General features: G+C 36.4%; 1 protein-coding gene across 1 annotated transcript; it reads right to left on the bottom strand.

The window, feature by feature from the left end:
- Positions 1 to 908: 908 nt before the first annotated feature.
- Positions 909 to 10,032, bottom strand: ap2s1 (adaptor related protein complex 2 subunit sigma 1). Its single transcript, XM_051863136.1, has 5 exons — positions 9,855 to 10,032; positions 9,206 to 9,355; positions 8,567 to 8,680; positions 4,619 to 4,678; positions 909 to 2,025 (listed from the first exon to the last, which is right to left on the bottom strand). Exons 1-5 carry the CDS (start codon positions 9,855 to 9,857, stop codon positions 1,924 to 1,926), a joined length of 429 nt encoding a protein of 142 aa, XP_051719096.1. The 5' UTR covers positions 9,858 to 10,032; the 3' UTR covers positions 909 to 1,923.
- Between the last annotated feature and the right edge of the window lie 500 nt (positions 10,033 to 10,532).

Genomic DNA, 10,532 nt, shown 5'->3' with positions numbered 1-10,532 from the left:
AAATTTGTCATTGTTTTCAATCTCACAAACCACCTATATTTTATGGAGTGACATTTAATTTAAGTTATAAATTTAATAATTCAAATTATTACATATAAACTAAAATGAATACAAGTATATTAATCATCAGCCTACTTATTTTATAATTATAGTATTCATCATTTACATTATAATTCATATAAAATCATGTATGTAATTTAATTTATATTCTAGTTTCTAGTTTGTTTTTTAATTGAATTGCTCTGCTCATTGAAAATAAACTTGGTAACACAATTTGCTAACATGAACTAACAATAAACAATACTTCTAAAGCATTTACTAAACGTAGTTAATATTAATTTCGACATTTAGCCCATTAACACATTATTAAAATTAATTTCTATATGTTAATAGGCCTATTATTTAACGGACCTGAGCTAGCATCAACTAACAATGAACAGTTGTGTTTTTATTAACTTACAAAGAGTACGTTAGGGCTAATAAATACTGTAACAATGCATTATTAATATTAATGTTAATGTATTAACTAACGTTAACTAATGGGACCTTATTGTGAAGTTCCAAACTTCTTCCCGCTCTGTTGTTGCTGTCTGCCCTTCGTCATCTCCGTCCTCACCTGATTGGACAACATTCGCGGGCTTGATGACGCGCTAACAAATAACCGTCGACTAAGTAATCACCAATGCTCATAACTATGCTACTTAACTTTAAACTATCATTTATTGTATTACTGGCACATATTCATGAATTAACTGAATAGGCATTTCGCTCAGAGGTAGAAATAAATCATGACACCGTCAAATATTTGCATAATCGTCAGTATCCGATAGATGGCAGTATAGTACATGGGGGAAAAAAGTCAGTCACTGATCGGAAGCTCACTACATGTAATACACATCTATTTGAAGTAGTTTTAAGTTGCTTTATTTCACCTTCATGGATATATACACTGACAGAAACACATACGTGACAGTAACACCACTTCTATCAGCTTTTCACTCTGCAATCTCACAAGGACAAATAGGCAGATCTAGAATACTTTGGACTAAGGCAGAAGGGACAATAAAAGAAAGACAATATAAAACACACGTACAAAATAAAGACTATTCTCGAACTGTAATGGAACGTTTCAAGGCTGAGCAGTTACCGTAGAGCTCCTGGTGCGAGGGAACCAGCGCCACAAAAGGGGAAATTAAAAGTAAGACCATCTTTTGTCATTTCCCCAGAGTTCCATTCTTCCACCCTGCCTTGTTCTCTAAACCGCTCGCTAATCGCTGGCTCCAGTTCCCACAAAGCAATGCAATTACAAAGAGCAGCAACTGATCATTTAGATGCTTGGAATGACAGGTTAGTTCATACAATTACACTTAAAATAGATGCATTTATAATGTATATATGTACACAATACACACAACCTTCACAGATTTTGATTTGACGTACTGAACATTAATGTTTGGAGAGGATTTGTTTGATAAAATCAAGTTTTATCACTGCTATAAAGTAGTGCAGCCCATTATTTTCCAATTATAGAAGCGATGGCAGTTTCTGGCCAACATGATTATTTGTGTTAGTGTTAATGAAGGGGCTTGGAGAGGTTGCCGGTCAGACACACTGAAGTCTTCTGTGCTAAAAATTGCTGAAGTATTCAATTCTGACTATGCCAAAGAATAATTAGGTCAATAACCAGGGAGGTTTTTACGAATGCATAGCTGCTTTAAAAAATTACGATCAAGTTATAGAACAGAACAGCAACATCCTTCATCGTGGATGTGAGATTTGAAAGAAAAGGTGAAATGTTTGTGGATGTATTCGAGCAAGACGACACCCATATGTACAAATAATATGGCTTGGCTGCAGCTGGGGTGGGCGGAGCCTGCTGCAATGGTGCTTGATTGAGTGACAAGTTGGACACCAGTAGGCTCTTTACTCCAGAGACTGCAGCATGAGCAGCTGCTTCAGCACCTTCGTCTGGCTCGTCTCTCTGATCTCTCCTGCCAGAAACATCTCGTCCACCACTGTATAGACCTGAAACACAACAGCAGCATTTAGTCTCATTCAAAAATGTAACTAACACTCTAGGCCGTGTGTCCACCAAAGCATTTTTTCCGAGGCTAGCATATCTTTCCAGCGCCTCGTTTTTAAAACGCCTGGAGCGCAACGAGGTACTGAGCATCTATTTCACGCTGAAGCACTCTGCGTTTTTTACCAGTCGCTGAGAGTTGAAGAATGTTCAACTTTGGGTAAAACGCAGTGCTCACTGTCACTTTGTACACAGCCATCCAATCACAGTGGAGGAGGGGCGGGACAAATACAACACTCACAAACCGCCACATTCTGCTTGTACAACGTCAACAGATGACAACAACAAGCATAATAACGGAACAAAATAATTTAAAACAAGAGCTAGAGCAAATAGTTTGCATTGTATCGACATTTTGTTATATAGAAACAGTACAGAAACAAACTATGTGTAATGAGATACTAGTAGCCTAAGGGGCCGTTTTTCTATTCCAGTGTTACTTTTCCATTGTTTTTCTATGTAAACGCACATGCAAAACCACGCTCGCTTCTCGCGTCTTTTGCAGCGTCTTGCGCATGACACGGCGTTCTAAAAGCGTGGCGCTCAAGTTAAAATCAGTTCAACTTTTAAATAAATGCGTCTCGAGATCTTGCGATTTTTCCCATTCCACTGCCCGCGTCTCACGTTTTTCAAAGCATGACATAACGGTCATGCACATTCTAGCGTGTTTACATAGAAAAACAATGGAAAAGTAGCATTGGAATAGAAAAACGCGTTCTGTGTGAACATCCCCTTGGAGGCACATTTTTTCTTTTCCAATGCTACTTTTCGCTGCAGCTAGGCGTTTTCAGCTGGCTATAAACGCTTTGGTGGACACATGGCCTAAGTTGAAAAACCCGTTGTATACAGTCTACTACACACCTTCCGTCATCTGATTAGTAGTTTATACTTCTTAGCAAGTAAAGGGGCTTTTCTAATTCTAATAACGTTCCCCTTCAGGTCTTTTCGTTGTGAAATCTTTGCTGATTTTTATTAGGTAAACGTAAGAATAACTTTTATATTATTAGTAATATTTCAAAACCCTAACACTTGTATTACCTGTACTTGATTATCCATACTTCATTTTTAGTAAAATTATGAAAAAATGTGAGTATCAAATATGATACATCAGGCTTTTGAGGAACATTTATTTGTGTTTATCTCTCAATCATCATTGTATTGCATTGCATGATATGTTTTGCCGCTACAATTAAAACTACAGAGCTTTGAGCATGAAAACCATTTTACTAAGGGGCCGCTGGCGTTTACACAATGCTGCTCTCAACTAAAACGTAAAACTGTGTTTTGGCTGTTCATTTACACAACAATGGCGTTTTAGGGGCCTGAAAGCACAAACTGATTGAAAACGGGTTTCAAAGTCAAGTTTTTGAAAACGCCAAATTTCATATTCTTGCTCAGTTTGGGCCTCTGAATAAAACTGAGGTGTTTTTTGAGCTCCATACTCTCCTGTATTATACTATATGAGCAATAAAAGCCTGATGTATTAAATGATACTCAAAGAAAATACATATTCAATAAATTGTTACTTTTTTAAAATAATTACATTTCTAACTATTATTTCATATGTCAGGCTTTACATGGTTAAAAAGAAAAATCTCATGAGCATGCCTTTGGTGTGGGCCAAACTGTTCATGCAGTGGGTGGAATTAAAAATACATCAGATAATTAGCTCAGCAGAAATCAAATGCAATTATCCAAGGCAACTTTTTTTTTTAAATTACTTCTACTCGTGCTGAATGGATGTGGATGTTCTTAATTGTATGACTCTTGTAATTTGCCATGGAGCTGCATTGCTGCTGAAACAGAGAGCTAATTACATATTTTTCTCATACAATTTTTTTCCCCCTGCTTTGGATGTTTTTCTGTCAGTGAAGCTTCTCTAAATGTTCCTCTTAAAGAAACACTTCATGGGTAGATGTAACCAGTCATTTACCTTAACAATAATGCCTCTGATTGGTTAAGGCAAGTTATGCTGCATCACATCAGTCAAATGTTTTTGAAAGAAATTAATACTTTTATTCACCAAGGATGCATTAAATTGATCAAAAGTGACAGTAAAGACATTTATATAATGTGTCATATGTCATGATCTGTAAAAGTGTCATGATTTCCACAAAAATATTAAGCAGCAACAGTTTTCAACATTGATAATAATAAGAAATGTTTCTTGACCAGCAAATCAGCATATTAGGATGATTTCTGAAGGATCATGTGACACTGAAGACTGGAGTAATAATGCTGAAAATTCAGCTTTGATTACAGGAATAAATTACATTTTAAAACAGTAAACATTTCTTTTAAATTGTAATAATATTTCACATTATTTATATTTTTGCTCAAGTAAATGCAGCCTTGGTGAGCATAAGAGACTTTCAAAAACATTAAAAAAGTAGTGTATAATAATATATATATATATATATATATATATAACAATATATATTTTAGATGCATTGTTTACACTGTTTATTTATTTTTTCTTCATTTTTAGCTATAATAATGTAGTATTAGTATATTAGTTTAGTCCTAATATACACTTACCTTGTAGAAATTGAAGACCAGGTCTAATTCACACACATTGTGGAAATACTCATTCAAAACCTGTGGAGGAAGAGAAATACAGATCAGTTCCAGTCCATTCATGGCGGCATCTACTCGTTTTCCTTTCAAAACGCTCTCAGTCCACACTAGCGTTCTCAAGCAAATTCCAAAAGTTTCTCATCCACACTGAAAAGTCAGAAAAAGCTAAATTCACCTCAGTGTGTATGCGTAAAACCTCATAAAAGCTCACTGAGATGATACAGACAAGTTCTCATGCTATTTTTCTGGCAGGATCTTTTTTTTTAGCAAAATATCTCTCCATTTACTGATATACTGATTTTCTGTTATCTTTGCAGGACTGGATATGAAGAGTGTGCAAAGTAATGTATCTTTAGCAACAGTGTGAAAGTAAATAGTACATAACAGGCACAATAGCGGTATAAAACATACATATCTATCGGTTCAATATGCGTCACTACTAAATGTGTCACACTAAATTGTGAAAACGGTGTTTTTAAATTTATCCACTTGGGAAAACGTTTTCAAAAAGCTCAGTTTCCGCAGGTGTATTCGCAGGTTTTCAAATGATGCATTAGTGTGGACAAGGCCTCAGAATACACTTAAAGGTGTAGTAAGTGATTTTTGAGAAACACTGTTAAAAGTGGATCGGACCAAGCAGCACAACACACTTGTAGCCAATCAGCAGTAGGGGGTGTGTCCACGCATGATGGGGGAGGAGAGAGAGAGTGAGCAAGAGGAAGAATTGAAGAAAGACTGTAGAAAGAGAGATGGCTGAGAGACATTACAAAAGAGTCAGAGGTCAGTGGAATATCACTAGAAAAGGATCAGCCAAGTGCTTTAGGACTCGTGTTAATATTAGAAAAGCTTTCCAGGGCTGGAGAGACCGAAGTGGGAAGGCCTGAAAACGGATGCAGAGGTTGAGTTTAGTTATATGTGAGTAACACTGGTTTTGAGGTTTCACAGAACCAAGATACGCTGTTGTTTTGAGTGTCGACGAACAACGAACTCTTGCTTGTATTTACTCTTGTATACTGTATGTTCATTATTTGTTCTTCCTTGTCGTTCGTTTGCTTTATTTTTCGTGAAACATTAATTTGCTTCGCTTTAGCAATGATAAAATGACATCCACCCTTGCATTGCGTGTTTGTTTTAGGGGTGGAGCAATGAAGGGAGGGGTGTGTTTTTTTGTTTGTGTTGATTTGAGATATCACTTACTGCACCTTTAATCGCATCAGTCTATCGTTCACCTCAATAAGTAGCAGCAAAACCAGTTCCGAGTAGCTGTTGACTGTTTTCGGCTGGTGACCCAGGCGTTTGTTTGTTCTTAATCTAGTGTTTTTCAGCAAAGTGGGCTGGTTTGGGCAGAAATGAAGTGGGGATATGTAGGGGGAGTTGTTTACAGTGAGGGTCAGAGGAAGTCCTAGAATTCCATGTCACAATGTTCTTGAACTCCTGGCCACTGGTTTCCCTCACGGACACATTCCATTTGTCTCTCAGACATGGAAAATTACACCCACAGAAGTGCTGCTCCAGCGCTCCTTTATTTACCTGGTGAGAGGTCTCGCTAAAGCTCATTTTATAATTATTTGTGTTACATTAAATTGTATTTAGATTGGAAATGTTAACGGTAAGCGTTAATGGATAGACTTACAATATATTCAATATTATTTTGTTCACTATATAAAATTACATAACAATGATTTTAATGTGCTTTTTAAAAGGTGCAGTATGTAATATTAACAGCTAGTGGTTGAAATGTGTACTGCAGACCAAATTCAAAATATTGGAGAGAGTTGTTTCCCCCACACTTTCCTCCTCAGACTTAGTCTCAGCCTCAGACTTCACGCCCACGGACCATTGGCTGAACATCTGATGCATATGGCACACTTAACTGGAAACACTTCAGGAGTATCGAAATCGTCACCTGGTTGGTTGAATTCTACAAGATGTCCGGGAGACGTGTGTGTCACATTCTTTAACGGTCCGCCAGGAAACGAATGCCGTGACGCCAAACCCCCTCATAGAAGAAGAACGCTGTCATGTTCACATCTGTGACGATGAGCGCTTACCAGGATCAACGAAATGCTGGATTTTCAAAACTATGTGAAGTTTGCGGTTCCATTGTTGGAGCAAAGTTGCACAACATTCTTGAACAAATAATTTATTAGATGCACGTCGGTCTGTTATTGTAGGGACACTGACTTTTTCACGCCCTTAAACATGATGCGGAACAAAACGAACTGTGATTGGTTGCGTTACGTGTCAGTCAAACGTCCTCTTGGGCGGTCCTTGTCTAATAAAAGCTGCGATAGAGTCTAGACCTTCTGCCGTCAGTCTGAAGGTCTGGCTATGTGAGACTACCTCAGACTCATACGGGTTGCCAGATTGAGGAGACACAACAGAAACAAGCGTAATTGACAATGGAAAGCGAAGAGCCTTACACGGTACGTTGATCAGCTAATGTATAGGTTTGCAATGTTTTTATTGCCAAGGCTTTTTAGGTCAGGTAGAATCTGTGATCTCTGACCCAGTTCGTTTGCTGGCTTCCATGGCTACAATACGCTGTTTTCTCCGCCAAACTGGCAACCCAGGGTGTCGAAATACTACTGGGTAAATTGGCAGTGGGCGGGATCACACACACTAAAACAAAAACAGACATTCCGACACGGAACGCACACTTGTTCCCTGCTTAACATTTTAAATGCTTTGAAATCTTTGTAAAAATAATTCCACTTCTGTATTTATGATGTATTTGGGCACACAGGAAAAAATGATTCTCCCATGTTTCCAATTAGTAAAAAAAAAAAACTGTGAAAAACATGCTTGATTAGTTTTAACTCAATTAACTTGTTCTGCTTGTTATTAAACATTTCGAATCGATTTGGCAACTGTGGCTGTTTGGTCAAAATGATGGTTCTTCTGATTTGGGGGTTAAATTACCCTTAAAGCCATTTCAGACCACGTTTATAAACGTCACGATTTTTTTCAGTTATATCACCTTGACTTAAGTATTTCTTTTCAAAACTAGAAGCTTGATTATACTGGTATTTGTGGAAGAACAAGCAGGCAATCACTTTTAAACATTAATGAAAAGCACATTTATCATGCTACACATTAAGAACCTTCATTAAAGTTAATCTCCTGACATTTTAAAGCTAGAAACCTGAACTTCCTGCATATCTCATTTTGATTTATGCTTCATAAAAGTGCATATAAGAGAGATTTTTAATTATGGATTCTGTGCAGCATAATCAATTTAATGCTCAGGAAGTGTGCTGATTGCACCATTTAGCTGCTCGATTGAACGCATAACACATAGATAATGATTTTATATTTTATTTAGTGGGAGCCGAAAAGGATCCGTGTATACGGCAGTGGCCCAAAAAAAAAATAAAAAAAATTGAGGAGATATTTGTTTTTAATGACCCTACAAGTTTGATTAAACCATCAAAATATGAGGAAAATATTTTATATTTTTAAAATATTTTAAATATGAGGGAAGAACAAGACACTAAAATTATGTTTAAAATTATTTGGCAAAAAAAGGCAAACTACAGCTACAGGCTTTATTTTACTAAGCCAAAAAATGCATAGAAAACCAAAAAGTTCAGAGGACAAAGCATACACTGACTACCACATAATCAGTTATTAATATTTTGTTGGTTCTCTCTTGTTTTTGCATTTCTTTGCATAACAGCCTGGCCAAAAAATGATGTCCGCACAATTTGGCATGTTTCATTGCGTTATCACAAATAAAACAAGCACAACTATGCAATATGCTTACAAAATCTTACACATTTTTAATAATGTTTGAATAAAGGGTGAAGATGCCAATTTTCCTAGGCCGGACATTGCTTTTGGCCACTACTGTATATATATAAGTTTATTTGTTTATACACAGTTAAAATTAGCTTCAGTATGATTTACCTCAACAAAGTTGTGAATAGCTTCCAGGTAAGCCAGGTTATTGTCTGTCACATCCACACAGATGCAGAAGTACAGGCCGGCGTACCGCCTGTAAATGATCTTGAAGTTTCTGAACTGCAGAGGAAAACAATATATAACATCTAAGGCCAATATATAAACACCTTTTGACCAATCCTGGCTAAAATCACGTGTGATTTTTTACAAATCATTTTTGAAACTTAATACTTTTAGATGCCCCCCAAAAATGATGATCCTCTTGTGAGGAACATCCTTTCTAAAGCATAAAGGCAACTATATATACAAATGTAGAAACCTAGTAAGCATGATATTGCATGACATGTTATTTGCTAGCTAAATCAAATAATTAGCTTTTATACTGCCATTTTACCAAAACCAAAATTAAAGAAATATTAACTAGAAAATATTTACATAATGTTTCTACCCGAAGAGAAACATTTTACTTAAAATTTATTTTTACAGATCTTTTCACAATAAATATTGTCTCAAAGTCATTTTGAAAACGCCTGGATTAGATCAATGTTCCTTATGCATTACACTAATTATCTAACTGTGATGGACAGTAACTCGTCTCTGAACCACAGCTAGTGTAAAACATTAAAAGTAACTTAAGTGTTGTACCTCTACAAAGTTGGTGTGTTTGGCATCACGGACTGTCACTACGGCGTGAACCTCTTCAATCAGCTTCTGCTTCTCATCATCATCAAACTGCATGTACCACTTGGCCAGCCTGGTCTTCCCTGCTCGATTCTGGATGAGGATGAAGCGGATCTGCAGAAGAAGAACAGGAGAAAAGTTTAGACCTAATTCTCACAAATCATCCAAGTCATGTCATGAACCTGACATAATGCTTGTTAGTATGTTTGTAGGCATAATGACAATGCATTTAAGCATTTTAATAGCTCAAGATGCATAAGCCGCCATTATAAACGTATAATTCACTATATTATTTGTATATGAGAAGACATTATTCATATATATATATATATTAGACAGGTCATACATAGCTTGCATCTAGGCATGAGCATTTAGCTTCATTCATTCAGCGTTATTCCTATTCTGACCCGGATTAGAGTAATGAAAGGCTGATTATTTTTTTCTCTTTGATATTATAGTCAAAACATTATGTCTATATAATATGATTTATGACCTTGGTCGTGTTGTTATAATCGACATATATAACGTTACTAGCATGTTAGCCGAGAAGAACAGACACTCAAACTACCCAACATAACGATCCAAGCAAGCAAAAACAGGCATCTGCACTTACCATTTTGCTCTGTATTTATCGTTTAAGGTGGCCTGAGTTATTTTAATCAATGTTTAATTGATTTAATTACGAAATAAAGCAGCCTCGGCTTGAGTTAGGTTCTGTAGCCGCCCGCTATCTCAACCGGACAGGATGCGAGGAGAGGCCCGTTGGTGCTAGGAATGATGGGTAATGTAGTTTTGTCAGTTAGCTGTAAACATACATCGATATCAAGAGAATGCGCCTTTCCATACTACAATTACAATCGTACACCGCGGTTGAACTGTCGATGATAGCACATGACTTAAAGGTAACATTATAGATGTTTGACTTTTGCTTTGGGATTAGTTACTAAATAGAGCCCAGCGCGCTTGTGAATAATAATAGCGTTAAATAATATTAATGACAGCTTTTATGAACATTAATCCAGGGGGTTTCAACGTTTACAGAACCTAAATAGCTCGACTTTTCTTTTAAAAAATTATATACCTATGGCTATTATTAATGTAGACTACCACATTTTGACATTTTTCAAATATTTCTGTTCTTTATTATTATTATTAATGCTAAGTTATTATACATCTATTCACGGACCCCCGCAGGACTTTCCCATATTGACCTATTCTGTAAGCCAAATATTCTGTAATATAAACTCATTTATACTCATTTTTGATCAAGATAATAGACTAAAGAATAAGA

This window comes from Ctenopharyngodon idella, chromosome 15 (assembly GCF_019924925.1).
Source record: "Ctenopharyngodon idella isolate HZGC_01 chromosome 15, HZGC01, whole genome shotgun sequence".
In the NCBI taxonomy this organism is placed as follows: Eukaryota; Metazoa; Chordata; class Actinopteri; order Cypriniformes; family Xenocyprididae; genus Ctenopharyngodon; species Ctenopharyngodon idella.
The sequence above is the reverse complement of the archived record's forward strand: the minus strand, read 5'-3'. Positions and strand labels throughout refer to the sequence as shown.